Source organism: Hylobates moloch, unplaced genomic scaffold (genome assembly GCF_009828535.3).
Source record: "Hylobates moloch isolate HMO894 unplaced genomic scaffold, HMol_V3 SCAFFOLD_1, whole genome shotgun sequence".
NCBI lineage: Eukaryota > Metazoa > Chordata > Mammalia > Primates > Hylobatidae > Hylobates > Hylobates moloch.
Genome location: NW_026652276.1, coordinates 17,886,480 through 17,911,317, shown reverse-complemented (window position 1 = coordinate 17,911,317; position 24,838 = coordinate 17,886,480). Strand labels below are relative to the sequence as shown.

At 44.2% G+C, this 24,838-nt stretch overlaps 1 protein-coding gene across 2 annotated transcripts in view; it reads right to left on the bottom strand.

Moving 5' to 3' along the window:
• The window catches only part of WDFY1 (WD repeat and FYVE domain containing 1), an 86,368-nt gene extending 62,180 nt beyond the window's left edge, over nt 1-24,188 (bottom strand). The window contains exon 1 of one of the 2 annotated variants that reach the window (XM_032754346.2): nt 23,987-24,188. In XM_032754346.2, the coding sequence (XP_032610237.1) occupies nt 23,987-24,123 (137 nt within the window). In that variant the 5' untranslated portion in view covers nt 24,124-24,188. The remainder of the gene's footprint in view (nt 1-23,986) is intronic. The other variant, XM_032754347.2, reaches the window with a different exon arrangement.
• Between the last annotated feature and the right edge of the window lie 650 nt (nt 24,189-24,838).

Genomic DNA, 24,838 nt, shown 5'->3' with positions numbered 1-24,838 from the left:
ATCAGAATAGTGGTTGCTTCTGGGGTAAGAGGAGGACTGAATGCAATCAGAAGAGAGAAAACTTTCTAGGGGAATGGAAGGCTCCAGGTGTTGGTAACCATGGGTATATGTATCTGTTAGAAGCTGTCCAACTCTACCCAAGATCTGTACACACTATTATATATGATTAAAAGTAAAACTAGTAGTTGGTCTTTATTTATCCAAACAAATAAAGATGACCTAGCCACAGTGAGATTAATGCTATTCTGTGTGTGAACTGGAAAGAAACAAGCCTTAGGGCTAACACAACTGGATCAATCCTCTAGATCCACCAACCAATTGACAGGAAATACGGAGGACATGGGAACATATTGAGCACCATTCAGCAAAGTCAAGACTGCGGGAAACTCCACAGAGAAATGACTCACTTTCCTCTACAAATAATTTGCAAGGGAAAAAAAATAGAGAGGAAAGACAAACCTATGATTAAAGAGATTTTAGAGGTCTATCCAGCAATTAAAATATGTAGACTTACTTAAATCCTAATTCAAACTAAAAGATGTATAGATATTTGAGGATATTTTAAAGATTTTTTTTTTTTTTTTTGACAGGGTTTTGCTCCGTCACCCAGGGTGGAGTGCAGTGGTGTGATCATAGCTCGCTGAAGCCTGGAACTCCTGGGCTCAAGTGATCCTCTCACCTCAGCCTCCTGAGCAGCTAGGACTACAGGCGTGTACCACCACACCTGGCTGTTGCTCATTCCTTTGGGTATGTTAATGGTGTCACTGTTTGTTTTTTAAGAAGTAAACAATAATTCCTATATATCACGTTTGCCATCCTCATTTGTCATCCTCAGCGTGACTACCACAGTCTAGGTCCCATCTTTCACACAGCAGTAGACCTGCTCTCACAAGAGTAGTGGACTCTTGCCTCCCTCTGCTCCATCTCCAGTGTGCTGATCCCCAGCTACCTCTTCCCAAGGAGCCGCCTGGATCACAGTGCTCCTATGCTCAGAACCCACCAGTGGTTATTTCAAATCCAGATTCAACTGACAACCTTAGCGCCTATGACTCCCCATCCCAGAGCCTGCATCCCAGTGAGCTGTCATCCTCGCGTTCCCTGAATACGTCCAGCTCAGGTTATGCCCTAAATCCGCCTTCCTCCCCACCCTACCAAGAACTCTTCTCTCCAGACAGTGTTTTCTGAGCAGATCACAGGATGGATGCCATTTCGGCATACTTCTTCATCTAAAAGAATCAGTGAATGCTTCTATCCAATGATGATCCTTAGACATGAACGACCAATATATTATTGCAGTGTGTTGACTATATTCCATATTACTTCAATCAGAATGTTTATGGATACATTCCGACATAAGGGATGAAGCCAAAACCACTGAAATAAACAAGAGGCCAACTTCCTGCTAAGCATTAACTCTGTTCAAGGATTCTCCTCCACCTCTAAACACATGGTGACAAAGGCCAAGGCACCTGGAGAACAAGGATTCAGGTAGCACCACTTCACACTCACAGGCTGCATTCGTACAATCACAAAGTAAACCTGCCAGCTGCCTGTGTGTTCGGGTTTTTTAGGTCAAAGGAAGAATAGAATGCTGACATGTTCTAAAACTCTTCAAATCAATCCCAGCATCTTAGGTCACGAATGTGTAGGTGGCTCAAAGGATCTAGTGGCATGTGCTCTTCCTCAGTGCTCGGGGAAAGAAGGGCACAATATAGAAATCAGAGAACTCTGCTGGGAGGAGAAAATCTTAAAGGTTGTCTCTTCCAACCAAGTATTTAACCTGGAAAAGTCTAATGTAAATTTCATATAGCTTTAGGATACTTAAACTGGCCCAAAGTCAAAATGGAACCTACTTAAGACTCCAGCATTTTGAACACAGTATTACTTCCTTTGGAAGACAAACATCAGCATATAGTTTGGTTGGCACAAATTGGAACCATGCTAGGACCCATCTAATAAACTAGGAAATTGTCAAGACTTCCACGATCTTTTAGGCTTTTTGTTTGAAAACTGTTGGTCACATCCCAGCTGAGAGAAGGCCCTCCTTGTCTGGGAATCAGGTTCCAAATGAGGCAACTGGCCTGGATGGTTGGCGCTACCTTTGTCTTCACACCTTCATCTGGCATTCCCTTCCATCTCTTTTCAAACCAGACCCTTCCTCTTCCAAGATTAAATCAAACCAAAGTTTAACCCTTAACACTATTGTACCCCAAGAACCTATTAAACAGAGATGCTCATTTCTATGAGTAATATACGAATGTATTTTGTATTACGTCCAGAATATTTACCAAATGGTTGTAAAAATAGTTTTAAGTTGGGCCACATATTTAAAATACAACAAATTCCAGACTAAAAAATTACTATCCAGTAAACTGGAAGTAAAATCTACTATTCGGTAAGTTGAAAGCAACATAATAATAGTTTAGTAATATTTACAGGAGCAAACTATTTCAAAGTCTAAGATAATATTAATAAAACTGTAATCCCAGCACTTTGGGAGGCCGAGGCGGGTGGATCACAAGGTCAGGAGATCGAGACCATCCTGGCTAACACGGTGAAATCCTGTCTCTACTAAAAATACAAAAAATTAGCTGGGCATGGTGGCGGGCACCTGTATTCCCAGCTACTCGGGAAGCTGAGGCAGGAGAATGGCATGAACCTGGGAGGCAGAGCTTGCAGTGAGCCGAGATCGCGCCACTGCACTCCAGCCTGGGCAACAGAGCGAGACTCCATCTCAAAAAATAAATAAATAAATAAACCATCTAATCACTAAAGTGTCAAGATCAGATGGTATTATTTTTTGTATAAATCACAATATTTTCTGTCTAGATTGAATGTCTAAACCACTCTCTCCACTAAGATACAATGGCTTATGTTTTCCTTTAATATTTTGACAATTTTACACCCACATAAACTCATCTTACGTTTTTCCTGCTGCTTATTCTGCCCATTTTTCTAACGGCTGGATTTTCTTTTATATTCCAGGACCACATCAATCTGGGGAAAAGAAATCTTTCCTTAAAACCACAACCTTAGAAACGTGTTCATTCTTTTCCAAGCTCTATTTTTAAGTTGTTTTAAAACAATAGTCTGATATTTTTCCAAAGGATCCTTAGAAAGGAAATGTGTCATTGTTTTCAGAGCCTAATAAATCTTTTCCAACCTTCTCCATGCTACCATTCCTGTGGAGGGCTTCTACCATCTATCCCCTCTGCACTTTTAATTAGAGAAGCAAGGACTTGCATATAGCTGCAATATCTTCCAGGAACAGATGAGAAAAGGTATCTCCACATATGACTATGTTATACATATATAACTTACAGGGTATGCATGCCACTACCATCACTTTATTTATTTATTAAACAGAGTCTCACTCCATCACCCAGGCTGGAGCGGTATGGCACGAGCTTAGCTCACTGTAACCTCTGCCTCCCGGGTTCAAGCGATTCTCATGCCTCAGCCTCCCGAGCAGCTGAGATTACAGGCATGTGTCACCATGCCTGGCTAATTTTTGTATTTTTAGTACAGACAGGGTTTCACCATGTTGGCCAGGCTGGTCTTGGACTCCTGGCCTCAAGTGATCTGCCCGCCTCAGCCTCCCAAAGTGCTGGGATTACAGGTGTGAGCCACTGCACCTGGCCCCATCACTTTGTTTATCATTGTTCAGCACTGTAGATGATTCATTTATTTTCCAAGTAAATAAAATTCCAAAATTGATTCTTTTTTATGCTAAATATTTCAGATTAAAATGTTTTTAAAATGTACTGCTGTGCAGGGAAAGCAAAGAAACAACTCAAAACAATAACAAAATGCCACTTCTAGGGCTCTCATACTTTTGTCAGAATTGTAAATTAGAACTAACTATTTGGCAAGAATTTTGCTCCAATATAGAGAGAAACAAATACACCTGCCCAATAATAATGACAACAACACTAATGATAAACTGTGATTAAGGAATTCCAGGCTTGGAAATTGGTTCTATAGAAATTATTTAATAGAATAAAAAAAAACTACAAATTTAAAAAGCTTCATGTACCTTACCCATGGAGTAAAAATGGGGAAAATATGTTAAAGAATGAAATGGGTTAATGATAGAGTAATTCAATAGCTTATATAATCATTACAAATAGTTATGAAGACCTGGACCCCCAATAAAATGTTTATGAAATGGCCAGCTTTTTTGTTCCTAAAAAAAAAAAAAAGCATAACACAGAGATTATTATAACCCTCAGAGATATTGCAGGTTTATCACAATAAAGCAAATGTCGCAACAAAGTGCGTCACATAAATTTTTGGTTTCCCATATGCAAGTTGTAGTTACACTATAGTCTGTTAAGTGTGCAGTAGCATTACGTCTAAAAATCAATGCACGTACCTTAATTTTAAAATACTTTATTGCTAAAAAAAAAACTTAACAATCATCTGAACCTTCAGCGAGGGGTAATCATTTCGCCAGTGGAGGGTCCTGCCTCAATGTTGATGCTGCTGATCCGTCAGGATGGTCGTTGATGAAGGTTGGCATGGCTGTGGCAACTTCTTAAAATAAGACAACCATAAAGTTTGTTGCATCGATTGACTCTTCCTTTCCCAAAAGACTTCTCTGCAGTATGCAATGCAATTTAATAGCATTTTACCCACAATAGAACTTCTTTCAAAATTGGAGTCAATCTTCCCCATGCCTGCTGCTCCTCCATCTACTAAGTTTATGGACTATTCTAAATCTTTTGCTGCCATTTCAACAATGTTCACAGCATCTTCATTAGATGTCGATTCCATCTCAAGGAACCACTTTCTTTGCTCATCCATATGAAACTCTTTATACATTCAGCTTTTATCATGAGATTACAACAATTCAGTCACATCTACATGCTCCACTTCTAATTCTAATTCTCTTGCTATTTCCACATCTGCAGTTACTAAAGGCTTGAACCCCTCAAAGTTCCATGAGGGCTGGAATCAACTTCTTCCAAATTCCTATTAATACCGACAGTTTAACCTTCTCTCAAGAATCATGAATGTTCTTAATGGCATCAAGAATGGTGAATCCTTTCCAGAAGGTTTTCAACTTACTTTGCCCAGATCTATCAGAGGCACTATCTACGGCAGTTATAGCGTTATAAAAAAAATTTTTTTTTTTGAGACAGGGTCTCCTTTGGTTACTCAGGCTGGAGTGCAGTAGCACAATCAACACTCACTGCAACCTATGCCTCCCAGGCTCCAGGGATCCTCCCACCTCAGGTTCCCCAGTAACTGGGACTAAAGGCACACACCACGACACCTGGCTAACTTTTTTAAGGCTTTTATGGAGATAAAGTCTCATTATACTGCCCAGGCTGGTCACAAACTCCTGGGCTCAAGTGATCCTGCCACCTCAGCCTCCCAAAGTGCTGAGATTACAAGCATGAGCGAGTATGCCTAGCAAAAGTGTATTTTTTTAAATCATAAAACTTGAAAGTTGAAATTACTCCTTGATCCATGAGCTACAGAATGAGTGTTGTATTAGCAGGCATGAAAAACAACATTAATCTCGTGGTATGTCTCCATCCTCAGAGTTCTTGGGTGACTAGGTGCATTTTCAATAAGCAAATACATATACATTTACATATATATGTGTGTGTATTTTATATATATACAAATGTGTGTGTGTGTGTGTGTGTGTATATATATATGTGTGTATTTTTGAGACAGAGTCTCACTCCATCACCCAGGCTGGAGTGCAGTGGCACGATCTCAGCTCACTGAAACCTCTGCCTCCTAGGCTCAAGGGATTCTCATGCTTCAGCCTCCTGAGCAGCTGGACTTACAGATGTGCAACACCGTGCCTGGCTAATTTTTGTATTTTTAGCACAGCCGGGGTTTTGCTGTGTTGGCCAGGCTGGTGTCAAACTCCTGACCTCAAGTGATCTGTCTGCTTCGGCCTCCCAAAGTGCTGGTATTACAGGTGTGAGCCACCGTTCCCGGCCAATAAGCAATAATATTTTGAAAGGAATCTTTTTTTCTGAGCAGTAGGTCTCAACAATGGGCCTAAAATATTCAGTAAACCATGCTGTCAACAGACATGTTGTCATCTAGGCTTTTTTGTTCCATTTACAGAGCAGATGGCAAAGTAGATTTAATGTAATTCTTAATGGTCTTAGGATTTTTGGAATGGTTAATGAGCAATGACTTCAACTTAAAGTTACCAGATGCATTAGCCACAGGAAGAAAGTCAACCTATCTTTTGGAGCTTTGAAGCCAGGCACCGACTTCTCTAGCTATGAAAGTCCTAGATGGCATCTTCTTCCAAAAGAATTGTTTGGTCTACATTGAAAATCTATTGTTTAATGTAGTTGCTTTCACCAATTATCTTAGCTAGATCTTCTGGATAACTTGCTGCAGCTTCTACATTAGCACTTGATGCTTCACTTTGTACTTTTATGTTATGTAGACTGCTTCTTTCCTTAAACCTAATGTGCCAATTCTGCTAGCTTCAAACTTTTCTTCTGTAGCTTCCTCACCCCTCTCAGGCGTCATAAAATCGAAGAGGATTAAGGCCTTGCTCTGGATGAGGCTTTGGCTTAAGAGAATATTGTGGCTGGTCTGATCTTCTATTCAGATCACTAAACCTTTCTCCATATCATCAATAAGGCTGTTTTGCTTTCTTATTCATGTTTTCACTAGATTAGCACTTTTAATTTCCTTCAAGAACTTTTCATTTGCATTCATAACTTGGCTGTTTGGTGCAAGAGGCCTAGCTTTTGGTCTGTCTCAGCTTTTGATATGCCTTCCTCACTAAGCTTAATCATTTCTAACATTTGATTTAAAGTTAGAGACATGTGACTCTTCCTTTCACTTGAACACTCAGAGGCTACTATAAGGTTATTCACTGGCCTAATTTCAATATTGTTGTGTCTCAGGGAATAAGGAGGCCTGAGGGGAGAGGGGGAAAGGGAGGGAGGGAGGGAAGGAGGGAGGAAGGGAGAGAGACAGAAACAGACAGACATAGGGTAACAGCCAGTTGATGGAGTATTCAGATCACACACACTATCATTTAAGTTTGCCATCTTATGTGGGCACAGTTTGTGGCTCCCCAAAACGATTACAGTAGTAATATCAAAGATCACTGAACACAGACCACCACAACAGATATAATAATAAAGTTTGGAATATTGCAAGAATTACCAAAATGTGACACAGAGACACAAAGTAAGCACGATGTATTGGAAAAATGGCACAGATAGACTTGCCTGATGCATGGTTGCCATGAACCTTCAATGCGTACAAAATGCAGTATCTGAGAAGCACAATAAAACAAGGCATGCTTGTATCAAATCATATAACTAAATTATGCATCCACACTACATCAGGCTGGGCAGGGCAGGTAGGGAGTCTGATAAGGGACAGGAGAAGGGGAGGAGAAGAGAACCCACCTCCAATGCAGACAATGTCTTGGGCTCCTTGTGAGAACCCCAGAGAAGAGATGCGGAGGCTGAGTTCTGGCAGAACAGCAGGGTACCTGCGACCTCCCCAGTGAGCCACAATTAAACACTTTGCGCAATGAGCCTTGAGGCACTTAGGGACTTATTTTGTCTGATTTTCAAGAGTGGCTACCTAAAATTCTACATGTAAAAATGTTCCACTCCCTAAGTCTATCCTTTAAATTGCTGTCCCCACCAAAAGCAAAAACAGAAGTCATTAGAATCAGAAACAAATTCAAATATAGTGGCACGACTTTCCTTTTTTCAGTAAGGCAGATACCAGAGGCTTCAGTTGTCCATCACTGAGGACGCTCACCCTGGCCTATGCTGGCCTTCAACATGAACTTGTGCCTTGGGTCAGGCTTGGGATTCTGGAGCACCATCTGCCCCCAATGAGTCTATTAGGGGATTCGACATGTCTGCAGACGTTATTGCAGGGGGGTGAGAGGGCCCCAGGACCAAAAAGGAGACATGGACCTGGACACCAGACTAGAGGTGCCTGGGTAGCCGGGGGCCTTGATAGCATCATTCCCAAAGGAGCAGTGAGCACAAGGCAGAGCTGGCAGAGCTGGCAGACATCAGATGCAGAAGGACAGTGAAGGAGAAGATGCTCCCAAAAGGCACCTAGCTCTTGGGCCTGAAAGTTACAAGGCAATAAACTATGCCTCTCCATCAACATGTGTCCCTGTCTAACTTTTTTTTTCTTTCTGTTTTTTGGTTTTTTTTTTTTTGAGACAGAGTTTTGCTCTTTATGCCCAGGCTGGAGTGCGATGGTGCGATCTCTTCTCACTGCCACCTCCACCTCCCGGGTTCAAGCGATTCTCCTGCCTCAGCCCTGCTAGTAGCTGGGATTACAGGCACCCACCACCATGCCCAGCTAATTTTTGTATTTTTAGTAGAGATGGGGTTTCACCATGTTGGTCAGGCTAGTCTTAAACTCCTGACCTCAGGTGATCCGCCCACCTTGACCTCCCAAAGTGCTGGGATTACAGGCGTGAGCCATTGCGCCCCGACTCCTGCTTAACTTCCTGCAAGCTCACAACACTGAACTGTTGTGGCACACACGAGGCTACTTCCTGCATTCTAGACACACATCAAGATTCATGAAAAGCAACTCTGTGATTTCCCACCTCCCTGAACTTCCCTCCACCACCTTCTCTAAAAAAAAAAATTAAAAAAAAATAAAGATTCATGAAAAGCTTGTGGTCTGTTGAGAACAAGGTGCCACATCCTGATGGCAGGGATGACAGGCACTTCTGCCTTCATTTTACACTTAAGGAAGCAGAAGCAAGGAGAGATACGACCTGAAAAATCACACAAACCAACAGCAGCACTGCATCAGACTGACTTCAGTTAGTAGCTTGACCAACTTTCTTTCTCTTATCAGAAGACGGTGAAAATTCATCTTTCAAAACATTACCAAAGTAAACAAAGCAAAGCAGCCTTATGCGGTAAATAAGTAAAACATTTTTAAAGGCTTTTTAGAAATCCACACTTTATCCTCCAAAGCAGTTACTCCTAAACAATAAGGAAACAAGAAGCATTAAATTACTTTTCCCCCCAAATAAATCAGAGTATGGAAAAGTTCAGGTCTAACTTCAAAGCTCACTTGATTCAAAGAAATACTGACCTCTGTGCTAAACAGGAGTGGTGATTCCAACAAAGTCTCTCACTACCTCCAGCTCTAGATTTAGCCCAATCCAGCTACAGCGTGCAATATAGTATGTAAGTGCCTGCGGTGAAACAATTTAAAAAACAATGTGCTCAATTCTTTACTCCTCCCTGTATCCATGCTCCTTACAATCAGCCATTTTGCAGTTCTTTCCATCAAGAGATGGAATATATTTCTCTGAGCCTTGTTTTTGTTTTGAGACAGAGTCTGGTTCTGTCACCCAGGCTGCAGTGCAATGGCTTGATCTCGGCTCACTGCAACCTCTGCCTCCCGGGTTCAGGCAATGATTCTCTTGCCTCAGCCTCCTGAGTAGCTCGGATTACAGGCATGCGCCACCACGCCAGGCTAAGTTTGTGTATTTTTAGTAGAGACGGGGTTTCACCATGTTGACCAGGCTGGTCTCGAATTCCTGACCTCACGTGATCCGCCCTCCTTGGCCTCCCAGGCATGAACTACCGCGCCTTGCCTATTTCTCTGAGCCTTGAATATGGGTTGGCTAGTGATGCTATGTTCAAAAGAATGTGGCTGAATGGGGTGCCAGTACTGGGTCCAGAGGCCTAGTTTGCTCTCACTCTGTGTCTTGGAAGACTGCCACGTCACATGAACCACAGGGGCCAGCCTACCAGAGGACAAATGACGACATGGGAGAGAGCTCAACTGTCCCAGCTGAAGCCATCCTCCGCCCGCCTGTAGCAGGCTCACTCCCAGGCATGAGAGAGTCCAGCTAAGCTCAGCAGAGCTGGCCCACGGCTGGCCACAAGCATGAGTGAGCCTGGCTGAGGCCAGAAGCACTGCCTAGGTGACCTGTAGGCTCATGAACAATGACAAATCCCTGCTGTTTTAAGCCACTGAGTTTTGAGGTAGTTTGTTATGTAGCACGAGCTAACTGACACCATGCTTTCTGTTCCAAATAAATAATATACCTTGAAGAATCGTAGGAATCTGAGGTTAAAATTAAAAATAAAAAGCATTTGGCATTTATTGAATGCCAAGGATTTCCAAGTAGGCAGTACAAATAACTCCATTTCAACTCTTAATTGAAATATAAGATTCCCATTTTGCACAAGTGCTAATTTGAATCCTTAAAAATGGAAGCAGTCACTGGAAGTACAAAATAAAGTTATTACTCTTAAATATCATGTAGTAATTGTTTGTCACCCTATCTACCAAGGATAAAACTTCTGTATGCTTTACCTTCCTATAGTAGATATATGAGAAGTGGAGTTATAACCACAGTTATGATTAAGAATAAAGTGTTTATTCCAGGGAGATTAATCTTTGATCTGCTGAAAGATATGCCTGATGATCATAATAAGTAGAAGGATTCCTTTTTATTTCTCCTACTGTTAAACTCTATCAAAGAGCTAATTAAAAACAAGGTTAAAATACACTTAAGGGAATCACTAAGTCTCAAAAGCCTAATCTATTTAAGCCACAATACAGTAGGAACAAAGAGATTCAAGGTAAGATTTTTTTCCTCTGAAAAGCACTGGCTCACAAACCAGGAGGCATCTTGCAGGACTCATTAATATTTTTCTTTTCTTTTCTTTTCTTTTTTTGAGACAGAGTCTTGCTCTGTTGCACAGGTTAGAGGCAGTGGCATGATCTCAGCTCACTGCAGCCTCTGCCTCCCGGGTTCCAGCAATTCTCTTGCCTCAGCTTCCCAAGTAGCTGGGACTACAGGCGTGCACTACCACACCCAGCTAATTTTTGTATTTTTAGTAGAGATAGGGTTTCGCCATGTTGGCCAGGCTGGTCTTGAACTCCTGGCCTCAAGTGGTCCACCTACCTCGGCCTCCCAAAGTGCTGGGATTACAGGTGTGAGCCACTGCACCTGGCCTAATATTTTTTTCCCCCGTACCAGAAAGGGCACTGGAAATATTTTTAAACCTATAATTCCATAAGGATATACATTTGGGTTCAATACATATTTTCTAGTATGTATTACCAGTATGGGTACCTCTTTTTTTTTTTTTTTTTGAGACGACGTCTCGCTCTGTCGCCCAGGCTGGAGTGCAGTGGCGCCATCTCGGTTCACTGCAAGCTCCGCCTCCCAGGTTCATGCCATTCTCCTGTCTCAGCCTCCCGAGTAGCTGGGACTACAGGCACCTGCCACCATGCCTGCGTAATTTTTTGTATTTTTAGTAGAGACAGGGTTTCACCGTGTTAGCCAGGATGGTCTCGATCTCCTGACCTTGTGATCCGCCTGCCTCGGCCTCCCAAAGTGCTGGGATTACAGGTGTGAGCCACTGCGCCGGGTCGATTACCTTGAAATTGATGTCCACACTTTAATAAGCAGACTCAACTAGCACATAATTATTTCTATAAAGTTACGCCAAGTTCTACCTGGCCTGAAACAGCAACATCTCTAAAACTGAGTATCTTTTTTAAACTTTCTCAAAAACACACCCTAATCACTCCAAAAACAGCTAAATTAAAGCAATTTAACCATCTTTAAATTCTAAACTGATGAAAAGAGATCATTCGATTAATCATTTTAAAAGGACATACTATATGTTACAAATTAAGCCCAAGGTCCTGATTTCTTTTAAACTCTGGGCAAACAGTAATTCTGAGAAAATCTGATTTTCTGGTCATTCTTAGAGATGCTGATACTATTTCAAATCTTGGTAAATCTGTGAACATTTCTGTCACCTATAGCAAAGGATATTTTTTCCTAGTCTGACAGTACTTCCAGGGGATACAGGAAAAAAAAAAAAGTGTACTTCTGGCATGCTAGATGGTTTCTATAACATTAAGACGTTTGCCTGAAAGGGGGAAGGAACAACACAGCCATCAGTGCCATCTGTTTTTATCGAATAAATAGCAATTTCCTTCCAACGAGTCTCCGGAATTCTGCCCTGTTCATTCTTGCTGCAAAAAGAAGTCTTTCTCCTTTGGTAACAGGGAGAGAAAATGTTAGATTGTTATTGAATTTATTCTCTAAATTAAAAGGCAGAGAAACCAGCCTCATTTTGTAGAGGAGAATTAGATTGGCTGAGAAAAATAGAAATTTCCATCCCCTCCCACAATCTAGGAGAGGAATTACTGGACAGCTTCAAGGGTCTGTGACCAAGAATTAGACTGCTGATGTCACCACAGGCAGATTTTATCCAGGGAGGAAGCCACTGGGTGGCCCCAGCATTTGCACTCCCTTTAAATAAATACCACCCTTCCAGAAGCCAGATTGGCTGAAAACCTGCAGATTTTTTTTTTTTTTACTCCAAACCATTCTTGCTGTAATCTTTTCACTGTTAGCATAAAAATAATTTTTTGTGATCCTTGTGCCATCAAGAAGGCTAGAAACTAATCACTGAAGAGCAGGAATAATCTAGACAGGCTGGAGTCCATGAAGCATCTAGACAACACTTTCTTACATTACAAAAAGTCTGGCCAGGCACAGTGGCTCAGACCTGTAATCCCAGTACTTTGGGAGGCCAAGGTGGGAGGATCACTTGAGCCTAGGGGCTTGAGACCAGCCTGGCAACAGCAAGACCCTGTCTCTACAAAAAATAAAAATAAATTAGCTGGGCACGGTGGCACGTCTGTTATCCCAGCTACTTGGCAGACTGAGGCTGGAGGATCGCTTGAGCCCACGAGTTCAAGACCAGCCTGGACAACATAGTGAGACCCCCATCTCTACAAAAAAAAAAAATCAAAAATTAGTAAGGAGTGGTGGTGCATGTCTGTGGTCTCAAACCCAGGAGGCTGAGGTGGGAGGATTGTTTGAGCCCAGGAGGTGGAGGCTACAGTGAGCTCTGATTGTGCCACTGCACACCAGCCTGGGAGACAGAGTGAGACCCTGCCTCAAAAAAAAAAAAGTCCCAAACCCTATCCATACCCTAGAAGTCTTGAAACACAAATTAAAGGAATCACAAAGAAGCACAGTTTGCAATAAGGAACAGTAGCCTTTTTTTTTTTTTTTTTTTTTTGAGAAAGAGAATCTCACTCTGTCACCTAGGCTGGAGTGCAGTGGCACAATCTCGGCTCACTGCAACCTCCGCTTCCCAGGTTCAAGCAATTCTCCTGCCTCAGCCTCCCGAGTAGTTGGGACTACAGGCGCACAACACCTCACCCAGCTAATTTTTGTATTTTTCGTAGAGATGGGGTGTCTCACCACATTGGCCAGGCTGGTCTCAAACCCCTGACCTTCAGTGATTCACGCACCTCAGCCCCCCAGAGTGCTGGGATTACAGGTGTGAGCCACCACGCCCAGACAGTGGCCTATTTTTAGATTATGTTCCATGCTTTTTCCCTAACAGATTTGTTGACTGATTCAATCAAACTAACACGTGAGATATTACTATAAGCTTTACACTGTTTTTCATGTTAGAAAAATTTTACTTTATTCTTTTAATTTTTGAGACAGAGTCTCACTCTTGTCGCCCAGGCTGCAGTGCAATGGTACGATCTCAGCCCACTGCAACCTCCACCTCCCGGGTTCAAGGGATTTTCCTGCCTCAACCTCCCCAGTAGCGGGGATTACAGGCATCCGCCACCACGCCTGGCTAATCTTTGTATTTTTAGTAGAGATGGGGTTTCACCATGTTGGCTAGGCTGGTCTCGAACTCCTGACCTCAGGTGATCCACCTGCCTCGGCCTCCCAAAGTGCTGGGATTACAGGCATGAGCCATTGCGCCCAGCTAGAAAAAGTTTAAAGGTCACCATTTAATTAGTAAAGACAAATATGTAAATGAATAACAATAACAATACAATGTGGTAAGAGCTATGAGGACAGCAAAAGGGTAGATTAATGTTAGGGAGTGGGAATGGTGGTACAGTGGGTTGGGGGATTTGGCAAATGTTGCACAAGAAGTCCTAATGGATGAGAAGGAATTAATCAAGCAAATGAAACTGAGAAGAGGGTTTCTGTGAGGGAGAACAGCACAGCAGGACGAAGCCTCTTTGGGACACTGCAGGTAACCCATGAATTCCATACTAGCCTGTATTTTCTGCAAACCATAATCTAGAAACCAAAAATGCCCCCCATCAATACTGGTTTCACTACAAGCACCCTCATCTCTCCATTAACCTTTGCAACTGTACTCTACTGATGCAAACTGTCTAAATCAAGTATAAAGAGGGGGAGAAAGAGAAAAAAAATCCAGACAGGAGACTTTTTACTTAAAATTTCTTTGACGGTGATCTGCTGTAGATTCACTTTGACCTTGAAGGGAAGTGTTCTGAGCAAAGTAGTATGTGGTTGACAAAGAAAAATGAATAAAGAGATTATTTCACCATGAAGTATGACAAAAATACATCATGAAATCAGTATATATGTGCTCATAATATCTTAACAACTCTCAGAAAGATTTGCTGAGCATACTTTGTAGAGAGGGAAGATGAATACCTAAATTCTAGAAACAACTATCATTCATTACATTACAATCTGCTTCTTAGGAAAGAACTAGCAGATTATTAAAGCTAAACACAGCAGAGGAAATGTCTACCCTGCAGAAATGGTTAAGTCTGTATCATTCAACCAGTAGCTAGTTATGCAGTACCTGGTGGAATACAGACTATGTGGGAAGATACGATGAATAAACACAAAGCAACAGGAACTAATACCTAATTGTAATTAACTAGGCATCATCAGTAATATACTAGGAGTGTTGAAGGAAGCTCAGAGAGGACAGAGAATGACGGGCTGGGAAGAATTATTCAATGGAGGAGGTGGAACTTGAAGTGGATCTAGGAGATGAAGGGGGGTCCGAATACAGGAGAGCGGGCAAGGGAGGTTCCTGGTGAGGGAGGCAAAGGCACCCAGGTAGGAAATGTAACAGAAGTGAATGGGACAGAACACACACTGACTTCACTGGACACAAAAGAACCATAATAAATGAGAGATAAAAGGTGGAAATAAAGCTTAGCAGGGAGCAGTTATGGGGTTCCCAAAGTCCTTTTTTTGGGGGGGAGGGGACAGAGTCTTGCTTTATTGCCCAGGCTGGAGGGCAGTAGCACGATCTTGGCTCACTGCAACCTCTGCCTCTTGGGTTCAAGCAATTCTCGTGCCTTAGCCTCCCAAGAAGCTGGGATTACAGGCATGTGCCCCTACACCTGGCTAATTTTTGTATTTTTAGTAGAGACAGAGTTTGACTATGTTAGCCAGGCTGGTCTTGAACTCCTGGCCTCAAGCAATCTGCCTGCCTCAGCCTCCCCATGTTCTGTGATTACAGGCAGGAGCCACCACACCTGGCCCCCAAAGTCCTTTTACAGATATGATTAAATAAGGAGCTAATGAAAGGTCATGAGCAGGAAGAAGACACAATAAAAGCCTGGTTAAAGATATGACATTGGTGGGACAGATCCAAGTACAGTATGCTGGAACTCAGGGAAGCCAGTTAATAGGCTTTGAAAAATGAGGTTTAAAAGATGATGAGGACAAACACTAGGGTAATTATGGGCAGAAAAGAGTTCCCACAGCAGGCCTGATGCTGCTGTCCTTAGAAAGGCTTGCTTGCAAGGTTGGCCCTTGGCAGGTGTCTGGGACCTCATTTATCCGGAGGGGGCCTCACCATTCCCTAACTCCTAAGAATGGCTCACTGTGCTTCATGCCTGTATAATATATGTGGTTTATGTTGACCACCTACCTTCCTTCTGAGAGTCTGGAATTTTGGAACATTAGCCAAGGGCGCCTATATGACCAGCCTCTAACACTGAATAAACAATATTTCACACATGTTGTCTTAATTCCATCTGAATTAGCATGTCCTGTGACTCCACAGGAAGAGGACCCTTGGAAGCCTTGTGTCTGGTTTCCTCTGGATTTTACCCCATGTGCTGATTTTGTTTTGCGTCTTTTGGCTATGATAAATCACAGCCATGCGTATGACTATAATGTGTCAGTCTTTCTAGTGAATCAGTGAACCCGATCTTGAGGATCTCAAATACAGCAGGGGAAAGATGTCTAAGTGAAACTAATTACTGACATGACCTGCAAGTAACCAAATATGGAAATAAAGAAAAGGCATGACTCAAAGGCAGTTCTAAGAATTTAGGATTGTAAATAACCCCTCAAATGGTATTGTCCTATTCAAACAGGACAAATTTTTATTTTCACATATGCACGTGCACACACAAACATGCATACAGAGTAAGTAGAAACATATTACTCTTTCATAAGATTAAAGTAATAAAATGCAAAATAAATGGAAATGAAAATAATAATAGCTAACACTTGTATAGTGCTTTCTCTGTGCCAGTCTTTGATAAGATTAAAGCAATTAAATGGAAAATAAATGGAAATGAAAACAATAACAGCTAACACTTGCATAATGTTTTCTCTGTGCTAGGCACTGTTCCATGTGGTTTAATTCACCTAATCCTCACAAAACTCTGCAAAGCAGGTACAAAATGGACTCATGTCCATTTTGCACATGAGAAAACTGTGATACAGTGAGGTTAAATAACTTGTCTAAGATCACAGGGCTGGGATTCAAACTGAGGCATTCTGGCTCCCAAGCCTCTGTTCTTAACTATGCCATAAAAAGAAAATGATTGTAACAATGAAGGATCATTCTAACAATACAGGAGTAAATGTGTGGCCGCCCAGGCTTCCTGCCTTCTCAGGTCTTCAGTTTATTTTATAACACAAATTTGAAAGTCTACTTTTAGGCTCTGCATGACAATGAAAATACAGCAGTTAATATCCTGGTTTTCTGTATTAACTAATGAATTCCAGCTATGCCAGCCTTCCTCCCAGGCATAACACTTAAAAATCAAGTTATTTATTTAAGATTGTTTCTATGTGAACAATTAGTAAATATGCAAATTTTTCCCCAAACCATCTTAATAAACTTAGATATATCTAAGTAGAAGCAAATATATTACATATTTGGTATAATTTTTAAAAAAGGAAAATGCTAAAAAACATCTAAAAGTTGGTTTTCTGTAATCTTTACTCTTTCCCAGCCTAAGTGCAACATCTTAGAACATTTTAAATCACATGAGATTTATCTTTAACTTGGGACAAACAAAATTGAGTTTCCTGCAGAAACCAATCCTGGCCTACGAGTCCCTAGTGCAGCAGTATAAGTACGTCCATCCACAAACTCTGTTTCTCAAAAGCGAAGACAGTAGGCCTATAGCCTTAACTTATTTATAAGGCTTTATAAAGCTTCTACCTTTTAAAAATTGTATCATTCAATCAACTGACTGTCTACATTTTTGGTGCAGTCCACAGCAAAAAAGTCCAAAAAGCAAACATACTGGTTCCTACTGTCTCACCATTTTAGTTCTGTTCTGAAAGCAGAGTCTTATTTTCTGTTTCCCCTACCAGAAAAGTCACCACCATAGTTCAAATTCTTAGACTTAAATTTAAATTAAAGAGCTTAAGGTAATTATTACTTCAGCAAAATACTAATGACTTCATACAAGAAGTAGTACCATTTTCTATTAACCATTCACGAGACATCAATCCATAAAGCTTTCTAAGCAGAACCCTAAGCTGACCACCCAAACCACTAATGACCTGTGACTCCCAGGTGTAATGGCATTAAGCTTTGATATTCCACATTGGCTTAATACTCTTTGGAGGGCTGACCGTATCTAGCTTTGTCATATGCAGTTTGATTACAGTGAACTAGGTGGCTATCTGTGAATGATCCCAGGTAAATATATCCCAGAAGGTGACAAAAAAAGAGGATAAAATGTAAGCAGTATTTTTTTTTTTTTTTGAGACAGGATTTTGGTCTGTCACCCAGGCTGGAGTGCAGTGGCACGATCTCAGCTCACCTCAACCTCCACCTACCGGGCTCAAGTGATCCTCCCATCTCAGTCTCCCAAGTAGCTGGGATTACAGGTGCACACTACCATGCCTGGCTAATTTTTGTATTCAGTATTCTTTCTTGGTGGTTGTACACAGGCAAGCACAGTGACAAACAACCCTCCTTTCTTGTAGAGCCATGGTTCTAAGTGTGGTCCCTAGACTAGCAGCATCAGCATCAACGTCACCTGGAAACTTGGCAGAAATGCCAACTCTCAGGCCCCACCTGACTTTCCAAATCAGAAACTCTGGGGGTGGGGTCCAGTAACCCGAATTTCAATAAGACTCCCGGGTGATTCTGATGCACACTCAAGTTAAAGAACCATTGTTCTAGAGAGGCCAGATAAACAAGTACATGAAGCCTGGACTGGGGTTTCTCAATATCAGCACTATTGACATTTGGGGCTCAATAATCCTTTGGTGTGGGGCATAACAGGATACTGAGATGCATCCCTACCCTCTACCTAGATGCCAGTATTAGTTACATACAGTATTAGTCCATTTTCACACTGCTGATAAAGACATACCAGAAACTGGGTAATTATAAACAAAATGAGATTCAATGGACTCACAGTTCCATGTGGCTAGGGAGGCCTCACAATCACGGTGGAAGGCAGAAGGCACGTCTTACATGGTAGCAGACAAGAGAGAAATAGGAACCAAGCGAAAGGGGTGTTCCCTTGTAAAACCATCAGATCTCCTGAGACTTACTCACTGCCACGAGAACAGTATGGAGGAAACTGCCCTCATGATTCAATTATTTCCCACTGGGTCCCTCCCACAACACATGGGAATTATGGGAGCTACAAGTCAAGATAAGATTTGGGTGGGGACACCACCAAACCATATCACCTCCCCCACATCATGACAACCAAAACGTCTCCAGGTATTACCAAATGTCCCCTGGGGGGCAAAACCACCTCTGGACCAGAACCACTGGCCTAGATTTTACAAAAGTGGACACTAACTTCAGGAAGACTTTCATACCTTTCACTTTTCTTCTCAAAATGCTCTCAGCTAGTTCTCACTGCTTTTAGCATTTGTAAAATGAATTTACTTCAGCTGGACCCTACTTTAAATGTAAAAAGCTACTGGCTCATGCCTGTAATCCCAGCACTTTGGGAGGCTGAGGCGGGTGGATCACGAGGTTAGGAGTTCAAGACCAGCCTGGCCAAGACGGTGAAACCCTGTCTCTACTAAAAATACAAAAGTTAGCTGGGTGTGGTGGCGGGTGCCTGTAATCCCAGCTACTCAGGAGGCTGAAGCAGGAGAATCGCTTGAACCTGGGAGGCAGAGGTTGCAGTGAGCTGAGATCACGCCACTGTGGTGATGCATGCAGTAAATAAAGATTACAAACAGTCTCATTTGTTCAGGCCAAATTTTAGCACCAAATGAGTTTTCAGGTCCAATTTACACACACACATACACATTTCTGATGTTCAGAATGCACTAAATTTTGGAACTGCTGATAAGAGAAGGTGACTGTGCCTACCTTATAGGGAGAGTGTGAGGATTGGATCCAATAACACATAAGGTCCAATTCTGTACTCATAGAGAAAAGGGACTTTCAACAGGTTAGCTATTGTTATTTCTAAATTACAAATTCTGATCATGTCATTTGCTTGTTTTGAACTCTTTGATGATTCTACACTGCCTGCAAAATAAGGTCCAAATTCCTAAGAGTGGCACATAGGAAGACCTTTCCAAAACCGGAAGCTGGTCAGGCATGGTGGCTCACACCTATAATCCCAGCATTTTGACGGGCTGAAGCAGCCTTCTTTCCCTGTGTCTTCCCAGCACTGGATGCCGAGTCCAGGGGTTCGGGCTGCAGTGAGCTACAATCACACCACTGCACTCAGCCTGGGCGACAGAGCAATACCCTGTCTCTAAAAAAAAAATTTTTTTTTTTTGAGACAAAGTTTTGTTCTTGTTGCCCAGGCTGGAGTGCAGCGGTGTGATCCCAGCTCACTGCAACCTCCGCCTCCCAGGTTCAAGTCTACCAAGTAGCTGGGACCAGAGGTGTGTGCCACCATGCCCGGCTAATTTTTGTGGTGTTTTTTGTTTTTGTTTTTTTGTTTTTTGTTTTTTTGAGACGGAGTTTCACTCTCGTTGCACAGGCTGGAGGTCAATGGCGTGATCTCGGCTCACTTCAACCTCTGCTTCCTGGGTTCAAGTGATTCTCCTGCCTCAGCCTCCCGAGTAGCTGGGATGACAGGCATGTGCCACCACACCCAGCTAATTTTGTATTTTTAGTAGAGATGGGGTTTCTCCATGTTGGTCAGGCTAGTCTCAAACTCCTGACCTCAGGTGATCCACCTGCTCAGCCTCCCGAAGTGCTGGGATTACAAGTGTGAGCCACTGCGCCCAGCCAACTTTTGTATTTTTAGTAGAGATGGGGTTTCACCATGTTGGCCAGGCTGTTCTTGAACTCCTAACCTCAGGTGATCCACCCTCCTTGGCCTCCTAAAGTGCTGGGATTATAGGCATGAGCCACCACACTTGGCTCCCAAAAACTTTTTTTTTTTTTAATTTAAAAAACAAAACAAAACTGGACACTGGTCCTTCCAGCTCTCAGTCCTCTCTGTTGCTATTGTCACTGCCCACCTTTTGCTCTGGTTCTTTCCCTCTTACAATTCCCTCCTGTCCTTTCTTCCTTCCTCTGACTGGGATGAGGGTGCATCCCTCCTTCCTTTCTAGATGCCACTCCTCTATCCATGAAGACCAGCTCAGTGACCTTCTCTAGGAGGCTGTCCCCAAACCATGGCCCCAGCCCAAAGAGCCTCCTCTTCCTGTCTTCCCAGCACTGGATGCTGAATGCATAGGGGCCACTCTTCACTAGACTGTTCAGCTGTTGGGAAAGAGCAACTTAGCTCTCAGCTGTCTCTCCCCCGCACAGGTCTAGCATGGGCCCCACACATGTGCTGGGATTACAGGCGTGAGCCACCTTGCCTGGCCAAGGCAGTGTGGCTTTTGACCCCGGTTATATCCTCAGGGCCTGACACTCAATAAAAAACTTTTTCTAAATGAATGAGTAAATGAGTGAAGAACATGACACATATTTATGACAACGTGAAAACAAACCACGATGGCCAACACCAAGAAAAAACCCACACCCATGTGCTTTCATTACATCTCATGAAGTGTAGCACCTACTAAAAAGGTTGTTCTCCTTTCAAGGAAGTTGCAAGAGCCTGAACACACCAGAAACCTCAAATGCCAACCCCCTCCTGGTCCAGTCATCTGCCTGGGCTCTGCAATAACAGCGGTGCGCGAGTGAAAAAGTGAGCAGATGCAAGCTCCCCCAGAACGTTTCAGTCCCAGAGCAGCTTAGTAATCACTTTCCAAAAACATTTATCAGCACTGCTCCTGACCAGCAATCTCAAATATTCAGCAACTTACCCAACACGCATGAGTCATGAATAAAATATTTGACTGAATAAAGGCTGCTAACTTTTTTTTTTTTTTTTTTGATACGGAGTCTGGCTCTGTTGCCCAGGCTGGAGTGCAGTGGCGCAATCTCGGCTCACTGCAAGCTCTGCCTCCCAGGTTCACGCCATTCTCCTGCCTCAGCTTCCCGAGTAGCTGGGATTACAGGTGCCCACCACCACGACTGGCTAATTTTTGTATTTTTAGTAGAGACAGGGTTTCACCGTGTTAGCCAGGATGGTCTCGATCTCCTGACCTTGCAATCCACCCGCCTCGGCCTCCCAAAGTGCTGGGATTACAGGCATGAGCCATCGCGCCTGGCCAAAGGCTAACTTTTAAAGTGTTGTCTGCATCAACGTTCACATCACGCAAGAGTCATTATTCTGGCCGGACACTAGTGGCTCATCCCTGTAATCCCAATACTTTGGGAGGCCGAGGCGGGTGGGTCATGAGGTCAGGAGATCGAGACCATCCTGACCAACATGGTGAAACCCCCGTCTCTACTAAAAATAGAAAAATTAGCTGGGCGTGGTGGCGGGCGCCTATAGTCCCAGCTACTCAGGAGGCTGAGGCAGGAGAATCGCTTGAACCTGGGAGGCGGAGGTTGCAGTGAGCCAAGATCATGCCACTGCACTCCAGCCTGGGTGACTGAGCGAGCCTCCATCTTTAAAAAAAAAAAAAAAGTCATTATTCTGTTCTTGCCTTTTTCAGGTCCCCATCTTCTCCCCATGTCTCATGCACTCAATCTCTCTCACTCCTTTCTGCTTTAGACACCCACACCCAGGTCCTACCAATCACTCCCCTCCTTGTTGGAAGTCAGCTACAGGTGAACCAGCAGGGAGAGGCCACTGCCTGCTCACAATCAGCTCATTATCTAATTGAGGAAAAAGGCACAAGCTCACTCAAAAGCAAAATCCAAAGGACCAACAGGAGTTGGGGGCTTCAGGCTTTCTGTTCCCATTCAGGACAGGGTCAATGTCACTTCAAAAGGTATAATTACAAAAGGCTAGAGACTATGCCTTTAGCTTTAAGAGAACAGCAGTACCTCCCATTCTCCAGAAAGCTTTTGGACTTGTGGACTATCCCTATTTAAGACGGCTCATTGCATCAAGGAAACACAGTTTCATTCAATAAACATCAGTCATTTCCTTCAAATTCCCACCGGAAAGCTACTGACATTGTAAACCTTTAGGATTTGAAAGACGCTAAAGTTTAAAGTCGAATCATAAATATTGTTCCAATCCAATCACTCAGGCCCAGAACTGGTGGGAGTCCTGGATTGCATTTCTGGCTTCACCAGTATCTCTGTGACTTAGTAGCAAGCTACACCCCCACCAGCCTCGGCTTCCTCTTAGGAGAAATGAGAAAACTGGACTCAATCAGTGTTTCCCAAAGCATGGTGGGCATCCAATGCAAGATGTCACAGTACAAGAGAGGACTCTGTGTGCACGCCAATTAACACGTTTTAGTTATTAGTTTACTCTGTCTGGTGAGTAATGTTAGTTTTCCTAATGACATAAATAAAATTTCCTTTTAAAATAAATGCATCCAAATATTTTTAAAAATGAGTCACTTTCACAAAAACCTATTTAGTAAATAAGAGTTCAGGTGATTCTAGCAGCCGTGGCAAAAATAACTGATCTAGAGGCCTGGCGTGGCGTGAAATCCCTGAGTACAGGAGAAGGAAGAGAGCGAAGGCGGCTGGAGTTCCTCGCAAAGAAGCAAACCCGGGGCACCAGGCTCCGCAGTGACCAGCCGCCGGTCCGCCAGGCTTCCAGAGGAGACGATTTGGAACTGACCCGGGAGGGCCAAGAAACACCTTCCGAGTACCAGGCTAAATCCCGCAAGGGAGAGAGACCGGGACGAAGGTCCCAGGCTAGTGCGACACCGCAGATCGGGGTTCCCCGGTTGGAGGAGCGCGGTGGGACAGGGGTCCCGGGCTGTAGGGGCGCGGGGGGCTGGGAGGGGCGTGTTGGTGCGCACTGGAACAGGGGTCCCAGGCTTGAGCAGCGCGGTGAGACAGAGTTCCCGCGCTGGAGGGGCGCGGTGAGACAGGGGTCCTGGGCTGGAGGGGTGCGTTGGGACGCACTGGAACCGGGGTCCCGGGCTTGAGCGGCGCGGTGGAACAGAGTTCCCGGCCTGGAAGGGCGCAGTGGGACAGAGGATACGGGCTAGAGGGGCGCGGTGGGACGGAGCTCCTGGGATGGAGGGGCGAAGTGGGACAAGGGTCCCGGACTGGAGGGGCGCGTTGGGGAGCATTGGAACAGGGGTCCTGGGCTGGAGGGGCGAGGTGGGCTGGGAAGGGCGCAGTAGGGCGCACTGAAACAGGGGTCCTCGGCTGGAAAGACGCGTTGGAACAGGGGTCCCGGGCTTAGGCGGCGCGGTGAGACGGAGTTCCCGGGCTGGAGGGGCGCAGTGGGACAGGGGATCCGGGCTGGAGGGGCGCGACGAGACCGGGGTCCCAGGCTGGAAAAGTGCAAGTCGAGACTGGAGGACCGGCGGGAGGGAACCGGGAACCCGGCGGAGCTAAGGGGCGCAGAGTGGGGGTGGGGCCGTGCTGCCGGGGGGGAGCCCCCTCACGCAGGAAGGACCGGGGCCGCGGACCCCACCGCCCCCACACCCCGTCGCCGCGGAGTTCGGGCCGCCCCGGCTGCGCCCGGGCCCTACCTGTCCTCGCTGGCCGTGATCACGCCGTCCTCCTTAGGGATGAGCAGCGCGGCCGTGACGGCGTCCTGGTGCCCCTCGATCTTGCTCAGCAGCACCGGGCGGCTGCTCTGCGGCCTGGAGTGGATTTCGGCAGCCATGTTCGCGCGGCGACGGCGGCTGCCTCCTCGGCAGGCCGCCCATCAGCTGACGGCTGGGCGGGCGGGCGGGGACGCGCCGGTTTCCCTTCTGCTGCTGGGGCCTCGTGGGCGCCGCGCCGCCGTAAGCCCCCGAGTGCTGCCGCGGCACCGCCCGTATTGCCTGGGGATGCGGCGCAAGCTAAAAGTCTGTGGCTGGGAGAGGATGCCACAGGGCGCCTGCGGAGAAATGGGGAAAGTAAGGAAGGTTTAAAAGTAAAGCCATTCACCCAGGAATAAATTGAGCACCTGGAGGGAACAAGGAATTGTCCCCCAAACCAGAGATTTCAGAAATAACAATACTACATTTCATCCATTCGAAGAAGCCATTGTTTGAAAGACACACACTTTCAGAAATGTTAAAATGTGAAAAAATGTAGTGCATCTTAGAATCTTTGAACTACAATAGATAGCACTCACTGAGTGGTGACCATATACCAGGCATTAACTCAGTGTCTTTGCATCTCATTTAATACTGATAATCTTAAGAGATGAAGAAATAGATGCTCTTGTATTCCCATTTTAGAGATGAGAAAACAACCAGAGAAGTTTGATCACTACCTTAAGGTTGCATAGCTGTGAGAGGGAGAAAAGCAGCCCTTCATCTCCAGGAGCTGCCTGGTACTATCAGCCTAGCTTTGGTGTTGCTAGGAGGTGTTCGCTTCCTGTGGAACATAAA